The sequence below is a fragment of the Oryzias latipes genome, chromosome 12 (genome assembly GCF_002234675.1).
Source record: "Oryzias latipes chromosome 12, ASM223467v1".
NCBI lineage: Eukaryota > Metazoa > Chordata > Actinopteri > Beloniformes > Adrianichthyidae > Oryzias > Oryzias latipes.
In genome coordinates, this window is record NC_019870.2 from 25,794,146 (window position 1) to 25,814,079 (window position 19,934).

General features: G+C 41.5%; 1 protein-coding gene across 1 annotated transcript in view; it reads right to left on the reverse strand.

Moving 5' to 3' along the window:
• npr2 (natriuretic peptide receptor 2) overlaps positions 1-18,114 on the reverse strand; it is an 81,449-nt gene extending 63,335 nt beyond the window's left edge. Inside the window, 1 exon segment of the mRNA NM_001104658.1 lies at positions 17,214-18,114. Coding sequence (NP_001098128.1) covers positions 17,214-17,931 — 718 coding nt within the window. The 5' untranslated portion in view covers positions 17,932-18,114.
• Between the last annotated feature and the right edge of the window lie 1,820 nt (positions 18,115-19,934).

Here is a 19,934-nt window from a genome sequence, read left to right on the forward strand (position 1 = left end):
CAGCCTTTTTTTCATGAGCTGTGAAATGTCAATGGAAAGAAGGTGGCAGGCCAAAGCGGCTGTTCTGTGTCTCCACTTCAGAGTGCCTTTAACTAAGCCATGTTTGGGAATAATGAACCCTCATTCCCTCTATTAGTCAATGTCAAAGCACCGTCACAGCAGTTCCAATTTAAGAGACAGAACGAAAAAAGATTTTTAAACAATGATATTCCACTTTCCTTTTCAGGAGAGGCGCTACACGGGATACACAGGATAAAAAGAACAAACTATCATGAGACGGCAATGGGAAGATGGTTTTATTTAGACAAGTCAAACCTTCATCTGTAGATAAACATTACATTTAGATAACTGAAAAAAAGTCTACTGAATCCACATGAACATAAGGAAGCTTCACTTAACCTTTTGCAATGAGGCAATCCTAATTATCTAAAGACAACAATAAACTTGTGTTGATGGAATAATGTAACAACATTGTTCACATGCTGAGCCACCCCACACTCCAACGGGACAGGGCCAAAAACAGTTGCCAGTAGAGAGATAGACTGCCTGAAACGGTGGGATGGGCTACCTGTAAATCCAACCTCCAACTCAAATGACCTTCTTTCCCTGCGTCCTTCCTCCAAGTCCACAAAAAACAACTTCACGTCAATGTTTCCAGATCTATCTGAATTTTATTCTGATCACAAAAAAGATGGAGGAAGTCCGATGGAGATAGTGAGCTGAGAATAAGAAACACTCATAAGTAGACATCTGCATTTTCCTTTAAAGTCCCACTCCAACAGTATTTTCATCTATCGTATGAGCATTCTCCGTGGTCTTTTAATTATGATTGGGCAGTTTTTAGCCAAAATAAATAAATAAATAAAACCAACATTTTCTAGGACATACAGTAGTTTAGCAGGAGGTCATCAGAAATTTGGCCCTGAGTTGTGGGTGGAACCAGTAATATCCCATCATCCCTTTGTTTACACTCTCCCACTAGTTTACATCCCCTCACACCCCCAAGCTAACATTAGGGGTGCAACAAAAATAGTGAGCAATTTTAGAGCTATCTAGACCTACAGTTTCGAGCCAGATTCCAGCTCAGACGAGGAAAACAAAAACGTCCATGGATCTGTGTGTCTGTAAGTGGATGGATCACAGCGAAGCGGAGCAGGGAGCTTGTGGCCCGGCCAGCGTATTTTCCACGTCACAAATATGATCATTTCCAAAGATTATTTTTAATTCTGTCCCTGATTCATCCCAATTGGAAATAAAGAAATACTGAGGAACACAGTTTTCTTTATATTTGTCCTCCATCATTACAAAATGCTACAAGAACGTGTTAAAAACTCACAAAAAAACAAATTTTCCTTGGAGTGGGTCTTTAATATCTTCTTTAATGTGAATAGCACCAGGTCCTGCTTGACAGTCAGATCAGCTCATTTCATGCAGCTGGGGCTCTGACTCTTTAATTAGGTTTCTTTATGTTTCCTCACAATCTCACTGATCTGCACAGAAGCTCGCTGTCGTTAAAACAAGTGCAACAATGCTGTGCTCTCACATATCTGAGTGATGCACCAACAGCAAATACTACATAATATACCCTACCTGGTTTTTTATTTTGCTGTGTCTGATTCTAATAAAAGCTTAACTTTAACAACCCTTTGCAGATGAAAAGTAAATGAAAACATGTCAGAGGCGAACCAGAACAGAGCAAAGGCAGAAGTAAATATTGTTTTAGAGGGGATCTGTCCTCTCCTCCGGAGGTAAATACTATTTTTGAGAGCCCCTGACTTCAGACGAGGCAGAAGAAGGATTGCATGTTTAAATATGTGCTGATCTTTAAACTCTCCTAAATCTTTTACCTGATTCTCCTGCGATGCTTACATGCAGCAGGAGGTCATTCTTAAGTTTTAATAAAATAACATTTTCAGAAATATTTTATTTCTTACAAGCTGTGTTTGCCAACAGCAGAAAGACACTTATTCACGACACAATGGGACATAAACATATTCCTCTTATTCTGTGAAGCCGGTGTAGGTACCATGACCGTTCGGCCTGGAACTTCCGTTCAGGGTCCTTTCGACTGACGGTAACGTCACACTACGGTAACCCCACTTGGACAAACTACGTAGCGTCCAGATCTGCTCGGGCTCTACAAATTTTTGTATCTCGTTCCCTTTTGTAACCTAAAGTTATTTTCCCTCATAAATTGTGTCTGACAATATTCTTTGTAAGTTTTACAAAGACATGTCGCCACAATCCGTTTCTTATTCCAGTTTAAGTTCAGCCGTGGCTGAATATGTTGTCAGCACAGCTAAATGTTGTTCTGCCGTGACCGTTCTGCAAATAATAAAGCACTGGGTGCACGGATTAAAAAAACTATAAGCAAACATGCATTCAATAACAATCATAACGTTTAGCACGTTTAGAAGACAATTTCACTTTATGTTGGAGCTGTGTTTGTTTGCAACAGACTTCATAATATTTTCTTCTATGGTAGTATCGTAATTTGTCCAGACCAATCACTATCTGACATGTCATCGGACCAACGTACAGCCAATCATATAATGTGACGTCAGCATTAGTCTCAGGAACCCGAACGGAAGTACCAGGCCCAACGGTTATGGTACCTACACCGGCACGTGCACACACAGGGCCCGACGGGGCACCAACCCTTTTTTGCCTCATTAAAAAGTGCCCTAATGCCCACTTTTTTTAAAGTTCTAATTCATAATTGCAGTCATTAATTCCTGCAAGAGATACGAGACAAAAACGTCAGTTCAAGAACCCCAGAATATTCTATCAAACACATTTTCTAACCCAATACGGCGGTTCTGATCTGCCGCTTGTGCAGTAACAGCTCCACTCGGACTCAAAGAGAGAGAGTGAGTGACAACGAGAGAAACTTCTGTCCCATAGAGAACTGAAGGTTTGAACGAGCTTAAACATGGGTAATATTACAGAAAAACCCTCTCAGCTTCTGCTATTGCCAGACATCAGAGCAGATGGTGCAGGAACAGGAAACTGGGGTCTTGGTACAAAATAAAGCACCGTTGGAATTTTCAAAATAAATTAACTGTATTTAGGGCGAGTTCATAGCTTCCTCACGACGGGTCTGGTACTAAATGTATCTGTTTAATATAAAACTGTCTGCTTAGATTTGCCTTCTTTGATTTCTGTATCGTTCAGAAGTTTCTTAATATTTTGTATTAAAATCTTGCCAAATACAACAAAAGCCTTTTTTTAGAGGATTCGATGCAAAAGAAAGTTTAGCTGTGAATCCCAGTAAAGAATAAGAGTCACATTGGGTGCAGCTGTCAGGAACTGGTCAAAACGTTTAATGAATGAACTTAAACAGCTCAAAAACAGAGGAAGGGATAAAACAGATGACTTGACAATATAAAGCTGAAAACCAGACACTTCTATATACTGAGAACAATTAACAGAAATGAACAGGAACCTGCCATGACTGACAGGGGACAGAACATGACCAAAATCCCCACTGAAAACCAAACTAAACTGCAGAATCCTCAAGAGTTTGATAATAACATGAAGTATTATTAATAATCTCAGTATTCTGGTGATGAAGGATTTTTAAATCTGAGTTTTAAATATTACCATTTGTATTAAAGTTGATTCATGTTTATTATGCCTGAAGCACAACCCTTAACTAAATAGCCTGCAGGGTTTTATTGCTTTGATGTCTTCCAAGTTTGTGATAAAGTGAAAAAACTCATGTTGACAGTACAAAATGACAATTGTATTACTTTCGCCTACACCTGTCTCAAAGCTGAGTATTCATCTATTAGTCCTTTATTTGAAAATTTTACTTATTTACTTCCATGTTGTTTAAAGGACAAAAACTTTTTGGTTTGTTTTTGATGCCATTTTCTGACTTTGAGCCCCTGCCCCTCTAAAATCAAGTGCACATCCCTGCTGTGAAGTTTCCTAGCAACAAACTGACAGGTGAATGTGCCGTAGGACATCAGAGAAGCTGATTCAGTTAAAGAAAATCCAACTCAACGAAAAACCAAGTTCAGGATTTGCTTTGACAGTGTCCGCCCGAAGAATACCATATATACCAAAAATGTCTGCCTGACATCACCCAGGAGGGGCCATGCGTTTGTGTGCACTGACGGAGACATGTGGACCCTCTAATACATATGTGGACTAAAGGATGTGTAAAACATAATGCTAGTATAGTTTCCGCAAAGTGGCAGGAGTTAGTTAGACTTCACCCCTGAGTTGTGGGCAGGACTGTTGGCGGTAAGCCTTTACACCATCCCTTTGTCTACACTCTCTCCCACTAGCTTAGACCCTCTCACAACCCCACGCAAACATTGGCAGTGCAACAAAATGGTGATTGGTGAGCAATATTGGGCCTATCCAGCTGTTCAGTTCTGATGGGGAACAAAGACGTATATGGATTTAGTGTATATAAGTGGATGCATCAGAATGGAGCGGAGCAGGGAGCTTGTGGCCTGCCAGTTGTAGTTTGTATGTAACTCCAAGTTATTTCAAACTGCATTTTTTAATCTTCTCCTGCTTCACTACAATTTCAATAAAGAAACACAGTTTTAATCTTAATTTTCTTTATATGTGTCCTCCATCATCAGAAAATGCTACAAGAGCATGTTAAAAACACCACTTTCATGGAAGAGGGTCTTTAAATAAATCTTCTATTGGTTTCAACCTTTTTTAGATTTCCTATACTGGAACTTTAAGACCATAAGGCCCTCCTAAAATCCTTTAATTTTTTTCAAACATTGACAGTGTGGCCAATAATCCTGTGCACACATACAAAATCTGGTTGTTCTTACTGATCTGGAACCGATTTTCTGTGGAACACGACCCTTAAAAATGTAGAAGTACCACCTTAGTAAACTACGAAGCAGCACTGCTCTGGTGCTAGAGCGCTAAAGGTCATTTTTTCTTTTTTCTTTTGGTGTTTTAGAGAATGGCTTTGTGACTGCTGCTTTTCAAAGGCTGGAAAATATGTATTTTTTTTTTTGTTATTTTTTTTTTAGATTTACTTCAGGCAGCAGTGGATGCAGTTTGTTTTCTTGGAGAGAAACCCAGCTGGGGAGGTTTTGGGTGTTTGCACTACTTCATGAAGAAGTACATTTTACAAAAACTGAGTGTATTGATGGATTTGGCACAAAGCAATGTCAGGAATCTTAGGCCTCATTTACACTGCATGGTTCAAGTGACTCAATTCCGATTTTTTTCCTCTCATGTGACAGATCGGATATGACCGGTGAACGTGTAAGCAGGAAAAAACCTCATGGATTCCGTTTTTTTCTCAGATCCGATTCAGGCCTCATTCATATGTGGTAATAAATCGTATACGAATCGGATACGTGCATTTGCGTGTGCCATGTAAGCAGACAAATCGGATATTCCCCAGTGAATGCGAGTCGTACGTCAGTGACGTCAACTCAGGACACCACCAAGTGAGATCACATGACTTATTAAGGTGCTTTTGTGCGCTGATTTTGCTGTTCGAGGACAGCTGGAGCCCCATCAGCGTGTTACCTTTCAGCCACAGGCTTCAGACCATAGTCGGAAACCGCTGAGTGCACAACCGTCACAAAGCCCTCTCCTCTGCCTCTAACACAGGGCTACAAGCCTGGCCACACTGCTCCTAGCATGTCAGAGTCAGAATGTCTACATTTGGTAGTTTCAGCATTGTATAGTCTAAATGCAAAAATCGGATACGGGTCACTGTTAAAAGATTATGTAAGCGGGTCGGCAAAAAAGTCGGATACAGTCAGAAAATCGGTTTAGGCATCAAGACCTGCAGTGTAAATGCAGCCTTAGACTCCACTGAAAGAAAGCGGTGAGTGTGCATCTGTCTAGATCTGTGTGTGCGTTGAAGGTACAGAGTGGCACAGCAAAGCTTCAGTTTACACTTCTACAATGTTTTTTGAGTGAAGATAAACATTTACAGTGATTTGCAAAGGCAGCTGCTGTGATATTCTTCGGTTTCACTTAACGTTACAGATCAACTTACAGCCGTAGTCGTGTTTACAAATCTTCTCAAGCCCATCTGTATTGCTGTGCATGGAGAAGATTGCTCCTCTTTCTACACGGAAAACCACTTGACATCACTAAAACTGATCTAGTAAGCAGATGGTAAAGGAGCAAAAACGATCTGTTTGTGGGCTTTCTGAACTATGCAAACATGAATGTCAGCGTTCTGACAGACATAACTGTTCATCCGCACCCTTAAAGTCCCACTCCAACCGTCTTTTGATCTATTATAAAAGTGTTCTCTGTGGTCTTTTAACCATAATTGTGCCATTTTTAGCCAAAATCAAAAAAACGAAGAACATAGCTTCTGCAGAGCAGCAGAAGGTAGAAATTCACCTCTGAGTTGTAGGCGGGACCGCCTATATGGCCCCCCCTTCCCTCCCCGTTGCAGAGAGGTAGGTCACTGTTTACATGCGGCCCCAGTAGTTTAAACCCCCTTCAACCACTCAATGTATTGTTTACGGAACAAATACAACATTTTCCAAACTACTTTTTTTTTTGACTGCTACAGATTTATGCCGTTTTGAATAAAGACATACGCAGACATTAATTCTAATCTTTTTTTTTTTATATATGCCAAACCATGTTAAAAACACCAAAAGCTGGATTTTCATCAGAAATGGTGTTTGAGTTATCGCAATTTTTCATTAATTGTATAGTGATTTGTATTATTTGTCGTTATATTAATTAATACAAAAACTTGATAAGAGTATATTTTGTTATATTGCAAAAAAATAGCGAACGAGTTCACCTTTCAGGCAGCCAAAACTCAGCAGTCTCTTCCCCCCCTAGGGCTGTAGCTAATTAACTCACCTGTTCAGCGTTCTATTTAAGTCCAGGTGTGCAGCCGTTCATTCTCTTTCTTACCGCAGCGCTGCATTCTTCGCCCCACCCTCCTCCCCGGCTTCCACCTGTGGGTCCGTTCGGGGTTTCTTACCCTAAAGTTTATGGAAATTATCTCATGGAATTGTACGGAGCCTTATGCCAATCAAAGTTTGTTAATGCCAACTAAGATGTAAATTAAGTATGTGAAAATAAATGTATTCTACTGCAAGAGTTTTGTCTGACTGAAATACCGTTTTTTTTATTCAATACAAAATGCATCTATTTTTAAAACATAGGACATAATTATTTAGAAGAATTTTTAACTTGTCAAACCTTTGTAATGGTTTCTGAAGGTTACTATCTGAGAGACCTTACAGATCAGCCACAGGTTGTTTTCATCCAATGAGAAGAGCCGCTTGACGCTTACATAAGAATTATGTAACTTCCACAGAAAGAAGCTCCAGTGTCTGCTTTAACACGGGAAAGAGCTCAACAACCATTGTCCAATTAAGGTGTTAGTGGATTATTGTCATCATCATCTTTGGAATTTCACCTTTTAGAGTTGGCAAAATGTTCTCTCCATCTAATGGAAATAGAAGCAAAGGATTTTGAGGGGAAATAAAGTATAAATCTGCGAGAGCGGTGCATTTCCAGCACACTTTCATGCAGCTGAATGTCAACAAAAAGCAAAAAAGCAAATCCTCATGAGTGCCGGGGCTGACCTGCTAAAGGACGCCCTTTCTCGTTTGTGTTTACCTCTGCAAGACTCAAAGCAGAGACCCTCTCTTCAGACTGACAGCGTCTTTGCCCGCAGCCTTCACCCTGCCACCTACGCCCTCCTACCGCCGAGTCTCCATGAAAAACCAAGCATTGTTTCCATGCAGAGCGCGGTCAGCAAGGCTGCTGCCAACGCTGGGGAAGGCTCCCAGTTAGCAGACATTTCCTTGCATTATTAGGTGAAGTCAGCTCCGACCTCAGCTCTAATCTCTTCTAACATGGCTGGCAGTGCCAGGCAGTCCTGGACTCCTCCCAAAATAAATGCACGGCACAGCTGGATAAAACATCCCCCAGTGTTGTGGCAGCAGTCTAACTGGATTGGAAGGATCTTTTTTCTCAGCTAATACTTGTGTCTGAACTTTGCTGGTCACCCAAGGAGTTCTATTTTTAAATATTTAAGATTTGAGGGAAACCCACACACTCTGGTCAAATGTTAGCATTTTTCCTATTAAGCTGTGAATTACTAGGATTTTAGGGCCTTAACCACATTTTCTTATTCCATGCTTTACTGTGTGCAGTGAAAATGTAAACCGGGTCAGATAACAGACACAGTATGAGATCAACAACACTCTAGCAACCTTTTATAGAACGATGTTCTTGTTAAAGACAAAATCACAAAAGATCATAGTTTAATGGTTAGGTTAAAAACATAAATCCTTGCTTTACATAAGCTTACCAAATGAGCAACAATGTTAATTAAACTGTTGTTTATCATTTTTAATTTTTGGTTTTTAGTTTCTTCACTTTCAGTTCTCAATTTTTAGTTTTAATTAGGAGTTTTATGTTCCCCCCCCCCCCCAGAGTTGAGCCTAGTTTTAGGCTTGAATCCATTGACTAACGAGGATATGATTGATATCAGGTGACATCATTTCGTCTCAAGAAGCGTCTGTTGTTAGCGCAGACTGTACCATCCCTCTCCATGACGCGTCCAGTGGAGTGAGAATGCTCTCTCATAGGACGCTCTTCTCATTTTTTTCAATTTTTTTACATTTCCTTCAAGTTTACAATATGTACTTTCGAGTCTAAAACAGTTTTCAATTTGTTTTATTTTATTACGATATCTACTTTTCAAATTTACAATCTGTTTTAGCTGATCCTGCTTTAACCCCATATCCTATTGTTCCTCCTAGAAGGCTCCGCCCACTCACCTGTGTTTGCCATGGAGTGCTGCACTGCTGTCTGCATTTAACTGATCATTATTGAGTAGTATTTTAGTCTCACAGTATGAGACTTCAGAGTCTGTGGGTTCTGGTCAATGCAGAGAGCGTTAGTCTGTCTCTTACACCGCTCTGAGGACGGTGTAAGACGGTGAAATTGTTTTTCAACTGAAATGCTTGGGCAAATTTTTCTCTTAGCCTTTATAACACATAAAATTAATTTGGGTTTTCCTAAAAACAACTTTTATACTTTTTAAATCATATCCTTTAAAAAACCTTGATAGTGTAAGTTTGCTTTTGCAAAATTTACCTTGAATTTCAAACAGACCATTATTTTTTTAATATTATAAATGACTGATTATTTAATACATTTTACTTCCATCTTCTCCCTCTTAGCCGGGTTGCAGTCTAAGCAGAGAGGCTCAGACTTCCCCTCTCCACAGAAAACTCCAGTTCTGCAAGAGAAATGCCCCAAGATGCTAGCTGAGAAACATCCCCTCCAGCCCGTCCTGTGTCTTACCTGGGGCTTTTGGGGGCATGCTGGGAATACCTGAGAAAGAGGCATTCAGGAGGCATCTAAAAGGGATGACCAAGCCGCGATCTCAACTGGCCTGTCTCGATATGGAGGAAAGCCTTCAGAGACTTGAGCTCCTGAGTCCTCCTCAGCCTTTGCTGCCTCCTATTCTTTCCATCTGTTGACCTCGGTCGTTTATGTACGGACATTTTTAGGATGATCCTGAGTTTTCTGCTTCTAAAAACTGTTTGAATGTTTTCATTTTTACAGAAATTCAGGTGTTTGGTTAAATTAATGTTAGAGCAATACAAGCACTTTTATTATGTACACTTGAATGTTTCATATGACCATTAAAAAATAGTTTTTTTTTTGGCACAAAACCATTTTAAATGTCATGAAACTTGATACCATTTGAACAGAACTCCATGATATGGATAGTTAATTAAAATATTTGGAGAACAATTCCATTGTTGTTTCATTACATAGATTTGTTGTTTTTTTAATTTTAATAAAATAGAATTGTTGAGAAAATATGTCAGATTTTAATGTTTTAAGAACCAGAAGATTTTCGTGCAGCAGAATGACTTTTGATTCTGTTTTGGAAAGGTCTAAAAGAGGATGGGGAAAATCACCACTAAAGAAGAAGTGTGTAAGAATGCAGTTTGAGGGTCCGAAAAATGTCCTTCATGATCATTTATTCATTGAAGAATTGTGTATAGGGAGGGGGCAAAGCTTGTCCAAAGAAACACTCCAAGTATTGCCCCTGCTTATGGGTGTGTCTAGTGCTGTGTTTTCACAGAGTCCATATCTACCTGTCCTGTTTTTGTAGAATATGGAGTGTAATTTGAACCTGCTTTTAACAGGCCGCATTATTGTTTCACTCTTTGAGGAACATTGTCCTAAAGTTCTACTTCTGGTCTTTTTTTTTCTCCTTAAAGTATAGCTTACATATTGATTTTTATGATCTAAACTAATCAAATATGACGGTTAGTGCTCCATTTGTGCCTTCTGTGCTTTCACTTTAGAAAAATAAATGTTATACGTGATTATATATTAAACCGTATGACAGTATACCACAATGTTTGCTGTTTTTTTTTTTTTTAGAAAAAACATTCCTATTTTTCTTTTCTTTTTCTTTCTTTTTTTATTTTCTATTCCCTTTTATCAATTAAATGTTAAAGAATCACACACAAGAATCAACCACAGATTATCTTTGGATATATTGTAAAGCCATTCCCAGTGGTCTTTTAATTATGAATATGCCATTTTCAGCCAAATTTCTAAACACCTGTTATTTCTATAGGGAAGTCTCTGCATCTTTGCTTAGACTGCTGCCCCTGCAACCCCATCCCAGATGAGCAGAAGAAGATGGATGGATGGATGTTATTTCTGGGACATAGTTTCTGCAGAGGGGCAGGAGTTCATCAGAAATTCATCTCTGAGTCATGGTTGGGACCGTCGGGAAGGAGAGTTTTTGGAGCTCTCAGAACATTTTCTGTTTTTTATACTGGGTCATGAGGAAAACCCAGTGCTCCTCAGAGAAGATTATCAGTCATTTTTCCCACATAGGGACTAATTATCTTTCCATTTTTATAAGTTAAAAGCTTGTTGCGGGGTTTGTTAGTTCTCAAATTTGACCCTTTTCTTTTATAAATGGTGTTTTATGAATCAGTCCCAAAGAAGAAAACAGATTAATGTGAAGTTCACAAAGTGTTCTCAGTGTGAAGCTGAATGTTTAACTATTCTCATGCTCGTCTTTCTCTGTCTCTTTGTTTGCTAGAAGCAGCCCCAGGCTCTTTTCCACTCTGTGGTTACACCAGTGATGTGTGGCTCTGCGCTTTTTCTATCGACCAAAAGAGAACATGTAAAAGCAGCGTGCTCCTCATCTGATCTCATCTTATTGAATCTGCTTTACAATAATGGAGCTTCATCAGATGGACAAAATAATGAAAAAAGGAGCCGCAGCCTGATGAAGGGCATGCATGGAGAGGGGGGGACACATTTTACCGGCAGACACGTTCCCTATCTGTTGCATTAACAGACAGAAGAGCATGGACCTGAAGCGCTGCATGTCTGTGCGCTGAGAGAAGACGCCGTTTTCATCCAAAAATGCATGCAGATCATTTTGTCTTTTAAACTGAATCTCACTGCTTTGGTTCTGGATTTTCTTTATCCTCTCATGGACTTTCACTTGAGTTCCAAAATTGTTTTGGATTATTTCTTCTAAAAGCTGCTGACTGAATTTGCTTTCCTTTCTGTTTTTCCTCCATTGCTGGTTTTCATGCAGTGAGTCCTATGAGTGCAGTGGAATGCCGCTCGGGTCAAAGCTGAGGAGGTCCAAACACGGGAACATTTCACTTCATCCAAGAAAACCTCAGGAGCTTTGTCACGGTAGAATCAAACAGCATTTTGTTGAATTACACGCACTATTGAGTGCTGCCACAAACGCTATGTGGAGAATGGACTTTCTTGCAGTTAGAACTTAAAAGTGGTCACAGTTCTCAAATCCATTCTGCAGCATTGAGCATTCAAGACACTTTTTGGGTTGTTTTTAACACTGAATAACTCTCCATAGTGCTGTTTTTTCTCTGTTTCCTTCATCTGAGTCCCTCACATCGCAGGCTGAAACGACCCAATTCCGATCTTTTCAAATGCGACCGCCGTTTGACCGGCCAGGCCACATGAATCTGACTCGTACGTCATCAAAACGCTACAAACGTCTTAATTCTGCGTTGAAGTAGGCGGGAACTACAACATAAACAACAACCATGGCGGACGATGCTGCTGAGACCAGTCAGTGGAAGGGAAGCGAGGTCACCGAATGGATTCATATTTGGGGTGACAGCTCTATTCAGGCGGTTTTTGAAAATATTTCCAGAGAAATGGCCGTGCGTGGTGTTGAACCTTTCCCGCGATGACTTTTTTTCCTTTCCGACCGTGGTCAGAAGCGCGGGGGAGACCTTCTCCAGGGCCGAAGGCGGATCCTCCTTTGGAGTTCACTTCCCCGTTCAGACCCTCAGATTCTCCAGAGTGGGTTAATAAAGAGTCAATCGCATTTATTCTGGGGGAAACCTTCTTTTATTACCGCTCTCCTTCCTCCCACACACAACATGAATGCGCGCCTCCACTTCCCCCCCTCATTCCCTACTGCGCTGCACGAGCTCTCTCCTCTCTCTTACACACACGCGTGCGGTCCCAGCACATACACATCCCCATTCCACAACAGTAGGTACAGACGATCCCGGTCCCAATGCCTTCTTAAAATGAGAAGATTGTAATTGTGCTGGCTCCTTTGTGAAAATAAATGTATTAATGCAAAAAGAGCTCCGCTGTTGACAACACTGTTGTTGACATCCATTGTTACCGTTAGCTACTTCCGCAAACAACGAGTGATGTTGTTCACCGTTGAGTACTCTTCTGCGCATGCGGGTCACTTCAAGGTCATTTCACGGTCACACAGGAGATCAAAAGTTCGGATTTAATTGGAAATGTGAACGGCCTGCCAAAAAAATCAGATTTTTTCAAAAAATCGGAGTTGAGCATTAAGCCCTGCAGTGTGAATGAGCCTATGTTATGCTGGGGGTTAGGGAAGTACCCAGGCGCAGAGAGGAGCAGGCGGCAAGGAAACCAAAAGCGTGACACCCTGCCCTTAGCCTCCAGTCACAGCTACTTAGGAGGCATTTAGGAATTATCAACTGTGAGGGTCCCAGCGGTTTCCCATCACCCACTGCTTTACGCTTCATGATGAAGGCAATGCAAATTAAAAAAAACGCCTTTGAGACCCTTTCCGATGAAAAAATGCCTTTCTGAGTGTTTCTTTATTCAAATCATTTGTGAATCAGGAGCAGACCAAAACTGCAGTTTGAAAAAGATTTAAGATGCAGAAAATACGCTGGGTAGTAGGGTTGTGCCGATGGACGATATCATCGTCCATCGTGATGGGTGACTGACATCCCGATAGAGAGACCACCATCGTGATGCCACGCCCCCGCCACGTTGCGCGTCGACACCATAAGCCGCGGTTACATCTACAAAATATCTTGATGGGATCAATGGTCGGATTAGAATCCAACCGTGTACATGGGCCCAGAAAAATGTTTTCAGAATATAAAAACGTTCACTAAGGTCACACTTTCCGTCGGAATAAATCATTCGCACATGCGCAGTAGGGTTTGAAAACCGGAAGACTATAAATTCCGCCAAGCGGCTTTTTTTTTTCAAACTTTATTGAATGTAACAATTCAATACAAAACAATGTTAAACAGCGCCGAGCGGCTATATACATTGACATGTCAGCTCGGTAAAATACGAGATGATCTTCTAAACGTGCTTTTAATAATGTTACGGTTATTATGAAACACTGTTCGCTCATCATTTGAATTTTAATCTGTGTGGTCAGTGCTTTTTCTGAACGAAGCCAGGATTAGCAGTATGCTAACACGGGCTAACAACATTAGCTTTGGGTGGTGCTGCTTGCTGGCTGCACGTAAACATGTAAGAATAACATCAGCCTTTATTTAGTCGGGACACGACTGGAAACACAAATCCGCGTGATTGTTTGAATGTTTTCTAAGGACTGAGCGACATTTCTGCTTTGAAGCTCAAACCGCTGTGTGTGCTGACGATCCGAGCTGTGCTCAGACACACACTTTTAGACCCGGTTCTGAGTTCGGTTGCTCGTTCCCCTAGAGCTGCGGGACGGATCGCAGTCTTAAATCTCCCACACATACCGCTCATGTAACAAAGCACCCCCCCCCCTTCCCCTCAAACACAAAGCTGTAAGTCCGCGCTCCGCCGGTCCACTTCACTAGTGAAGTGCGGGAGCGGACTACTTCTTTTCTATTTTGTTTTTTACTTTTTTTGTTAAAGTCACTTCCCTCAGTTTATACTGGATCATCGCGGATTAGTCATTAGTTGGGAAATAAAATGAAAAAAGCAAAAAAACGAATAGCAGTTATATAAGAATGAAAAATGTAAAAATACCCCCCCCCCCCCCCCCCCGACGATGTCATCGTCCATCCCGATGGTTGACAGCAAACATCGTCAACGGCCAATTTAAGGGACATCGCCCAACCCTACTGGGTAGGCAACAGTCTCCCTGCTCTGCTCCCTTCTGATGCATCCACGTGCAGACAAATAGATCCATGTACGACTTTGTTTTCCTCGTCTGAGCTGGAATCTGGATCACAACTGTACGACTGGATATCTATACAATATTGATCACTATTATTGTTGCACGAGTAATGTTAGGTTGGATGTGTAAGGATCTGCAAGCTAACAGGAGAGAGAGTAAACAGATGGGTGATGGGAAGTGGGTAATGCCCCACGCCGACAGTCCTGACCACAACTCAGAGGTGAATCTCTAATGAACTCCTCCCACTCTGCAGAAACTATGTCCTAGAAAACAACACGTTTTTTTTTTTTTTGGCTTAAAACGTCATAGTCATAATTGAAGACCACTTAGAATGCTTTGAAAATCGATCAAAAGATGACCAGAGTGGGACTTTAACATACAGATGAGACCCAGCCTCCACAGATTGACATTTGCATCATGAGGATCTGCTCACAAACAGCTGAAGCTGCAGAAATGTGTGCAGGAGCCATTTGGCTTCTGAATGCGCCTGTGTTCGTGCAGCTTGAATAAATCTTTGTTTGTCGTACAAACACAGCAGAGTGATTTCCTGTTTGTTTTGGGGAAAACTAAACAGCTTCAGACTTGTTTAGTTCAGACTGAATGCAGGCGGTTCTGCTGAAACTCATTATATTTGCCTGTTTGCCTCTAACTTTCTAAGAAGAGTTTTAATCAAAATCTACTGTCCCACTTTTTAAATTTACTTTTTTTATCACTTTGAATTCGAAATGCTGAATACCACATCAGTTTTTTACTAAACTGTAGTTTTTGATTTTTTAATACAGAGGGAAAGATATTTCCTCCATTCAGCCATAATTGAAAGGAAAGAAAAAACACGTTAAGTATTATTATTATTGTTATTATTGTTTGTATTTACATTTTCTTTCAGCATTTTTTTCTGTGGGTTTGGAGTTCAAAGCTGAAGCAGAAACAGAACCTCTTCCTCATGTTGAAGCTCAGATTCTGCTGCTGGTTGTAGAAACGTTTCCTCCTTTGTGGGCACTGATAGAGACTCTTCATTAAGTACATCCTCAGAATTTACACTTTTCTGCTCTGTAAAACAGAGATTTTATGTCTGTCAAACACGAAACAAACTGATGAGTGTTTTAGCTGCAGCTGTCAGTCTACTTTATTGATCTCCACCACAGTTTCCATGGTGTTCTGTGCTTCTGTCACTCTGAAAAGAGACTTGGTTGTTTTTACAGCTGAGGAATATTGTAGATTATTGTGTTTTTGGGGAGAAACGTTTGCTCTGAAAAGCAGAAAAAAGCCTGGTGAAACAGGAAAGGTCAACTGCTCTTCAGAATGTGACAAACATGTTTGTCTTTTTGTTCTTCAAAGAGTGAAAGTTCAGGACAGTGGAGACAAACCAGAGCTAGACAAGCTGTCATGGAAAATCGTGGAAGTGTTTCCATGTGCAGACTCAACACAGTTAAGGGGTTTTCACGCACAAGCAAGCAACTGAACCCTCAGATTCCATGACCCCCAGTTCACTGCAGTAGACCCCTAATTCAGTAGTAGGGGGGCGGGGGCCGCAGGCTGCCCTTCCTAATGCTGAGCTTCCCCTTCATTCCCTTCACAGCAACAACAGATTTAAATATTTAGAAACCGTTTGTCTCACCCGAAACCACAACTCGAAATGATCCACTGAGTGAAAGCAGATTTTCAGTAAGTATCAATCGCAGATTTGAGCTGCTTCCAAAATAAATTCTTCCCAGTTCTTGGTAGAAAAAAGGCTGCCTGGCTGTGCATGATGTCAAAGCTCAGCAGCAGCTCTGCGCTTTGAGACATTCACACCTGTGAAACACCAGAAAGGTGAAGCTTTAGAGGGAAACCTCCAGGAGGAGGAAATGACTCCAAAACATTTTTTTTTTTAAAAGGTTCAGACTCAATCTTTTTTCAGTTGAAAGTAGATTGAAATTAATATTTCATTTTGAACTTGTTTGGGCAAACGTTCTTCATCTTAACCTTCCAGCACAGAAACATTGAGCAGCTTTGATCCTGAATATGATTCCGATTCAGTTTACATACAAATAGGCCTCTTGCACTTTTAACACAGCTGACACAATTCTAAAATTGTGTTTAGATGTATTTGATAACGATTCAGTTCTAAAAGATACGAGTCCAGGAGAAAATAATTCCTGGATTTTCAAGGAAACCTTAAAATAGAATTTTAAAAACTCGTGGTTTGTTGATTTTCAGCTTCTCAAGTGTGCAAAAAATGCATCAAAAACTCTCTGAGTTTTTAAAACCCAACAAATGCATCCAGCCAGTTTTGGAGGCACGTGCCACTCTTGAATTTGCGTGCGTAAAAAAAGCGCAGGTGGAGGTCCGCGCGCAATGATGAAGCTGCTGCTGGCAGCAGCGAGGAGGACGCACAGCAAACACAAAAGAGGGCTGTGTCAGGACCCCCGGAATACTCACGCGGACTAAAAACCCACCACCCACAATGTCTGTAGAAAAACCTGACGGTGACTCCAAGAATGAAACAATCAGTCCTGCGAAACATCATCTACGCATTGTGTTTTCATTTTTGGTTATCTGAACTGTCAAGCTGTTCCGAACGAACGCGGCGCGCTGGAGAGTTTCCCGCAGACCGGATCCTCCATCCATTAACGCAATCTAGTTTCCAGCTGCTTTAGCTCCAGATAATCTCACGCGCTTCCGACAGTAGTTGTAAAGAACCACTGAAGCAGAAATCTGCAGAAACTTTATTATAATCAGTATTATTATTATTAAGGTGTGGTTGTTTCACTCACTCAGGCTGTGTCATATTGGTGCGTAAACTTACTTCTTCCGTTCTCCTTAATGAAAGAAACCAGCTCCTTGTAGTCCTGTTCGTTCGTGTACGGCCGCGCCGACACGGTCATGTTCATTTCGTCCTTCAGGTTCATGAAAATTCCCTCAGAGAGAAAGTAGTGCGGCCGGTCGTCCTGTTTCAGGTCGTAGAAGATGACTACGGCCCGGGACGTCCAGTTGAACTGCGTGTGCAGCACGTTGACGAAGGCCCCCAGCTTAGTGGTGGACGGCCCGATGCGCACTATTGTCTTGTACTCATCCAGCTTCTCGAAGCCGTAAGCGGGTCCTCCGGCTGTGATCAGCGGGAGCTTCCAGTGAGACACGAAGCGCCCCACGGAGGCCAGCGGGTACACGCACCCGGGTCCGAAGAAAACATCTGGGCGGCTGTAAAGTTTGGCGTCCACGACCACCACCTGCGCTCGGCTCTCTGCGCACGAGCCTGGCGCGGCGGGGTTCTCCGTGCTGTAGTTGAGAATGGTGATGGTGTGCCCGAGCAGCAGCTTGTGTTTGGTGTGCAGATCCTCCTGCGCCATGAGCAGGGCCGGGAACACGCGCGGCAGAGCCCACGGGTACTTGTGATAGTTGTCCGGAAGCATGACCGCCGCGGTGATGTTACTTCTGCAGCCGGGCAGGAGGCAAAAGCACAGCGCCACGAACAGACAGCATCCCAACGCGCCTCTGCATCCCATTCTCTGTCCAGGGAGCGGCATGGAGAGGACACTCGACCGTCTTGAAGCTCTGCGGCTGACTGGACGGTTTTCTGCTTCAAAAGTCGCACAAATGCGTCATGCTGTCACGCCAAGGCGCGCGTGAGTCTCCGCTGTGTAAGTCCACGCGAATGAAGTTCCGAAGCGCAGCGTGGTTTCCGCAGAGGTGGCCCCTCGGAGAGTGATAACAGCCGTCCAAACGAGAGTAACTTCACTGTGCGCCGCGCCGCTCGGCCCCCACACGTCATGCGCTGCACAGTGTCCCTCAACAGTAAATCCCACCCCGGGAAGGATTTCAGTTCCTCTGAAATTTTACAGCTTTGAAGTGTAACACAGACATTTCTGAGTGTTTTCATTTGTTGGACTTTTGTGGCAGATTTGAGACAAATTGAGACTTTATTTTCCAAAACCAGACCTACATCTTTGTTTCTCCGAATAGACGCTGCTAACTTTGCATTTGGACATAAAACCAACTGCCCATGGGTTTTAAAAAACAGAAACAACAAAAGAAAAACTTTAAAGTATCATCACCTTCACTATTTTCTTACAGCGTCAGAGCGGGGAGACCAAATCTTTCGAATGAAAACTGAGGTGAGGCGCCCCCTGCCGGAGATGCACGCAGGTGAAGAGCCAACCTGCGTGCATCTCCTGTAAAGTTTGGATTAATCTAAAACATCTGTCAGATTAAGAACCAATAAAGATAAACGTACACATTTGCTTTGAAATATTTGTTTGGAATCAGGTTTTGTGGAATGATGTCACTCCTTATACCACTTTAATGTAATTACAGTCAGATTGCAAAATTATATGACACTTCAGGGGAATTTATTGATACTAAGTCATCTTGGATGACTTTGTTTGGCTATAATTTAGGAAATGTAGTTCAAGATTCATCTGCACTTTCAGCTGAGAGGGAAGGGTCAAAGAGCTTCGTATCTGGTGAGAAGAAAAAGTGTGAAAAATACACATTTGCTCCAAGACGTCTGCAATAAAACAGAGTATAAACATAGAACCCACATGGGCTTAAATGACTAGATCCTAATATTTCATTTATATTTCCTTCAGTAAATGATAAACTTCCCATCATAACTTTTGTATAATCATTTGCTCAAACTTCTGCAGGCAGAGGAAAAAGTAGATCCAATATGCTGGAAAATGAGTGAATTCAAGAACATTTTCAGAAGCAGGAAGACCTTGTGATTTTAATTTCACCTGTCTAAGTTCTGCACATTTCTCTCAATCAAGACTGACAATACAAAATCCTTGTTTATTTAAGTCCTAAGAGAAAAGAAGCACAAAGGTCAACAACAACAAAAAAAGACTGAAGGGTGTTGGTGAAAGTTCTTGTTTATCCAGGCGATGTCTTCAAGTTGAGTCATGGTATCTGGATTTAAAATCTTTCTTGAAACGCTTCATTCACATGGCTTGATGAAGCCACTTAAACTGCAACTTCTAGATATAAATACAGAAAGTTGGTTGTTCAGTAGCGGATTAGTCACGATAAAAATAGATGCAGGTTGGACTTGGTCTGAAATGCTAATTTACAGGAAGCTTCTTCTTTTTTTTTAATTGCAGGTTAAGTCATGATGCTGAGCAGATGCAGCAGGTTGATGAGCCTGTCAAAATCTGCCCAGACCAGGAAGACCGGAGTAATGGAGGAAGATGGACAAACTTTTATCCAACAGAAATAACTTTATATTTAAAAAAAAAAGTGCTTTACTTTTACAGATTTCCACTGGAAGCAAATCACAAATGAACTTTTTTTTAGTTCCTCTGAAGATATAGTGGTGAATAGACTGAGGCCTCACAATCACCTGGATGAAGGGAAACCTGACAGACACAGTCTGAGCAAGTGATCAGCAGAACATGGCGCTGTTCTCTCACCCTGCCTTTTCACCACTTTCAGAATTATACTCCTAATCAGAGTCCTACTTAGAGCAATACTCAGATTACTTCACACTTGATGTTTGCCAGAGATAAAAGAGAAACCAAGAAAGAACGAGAAC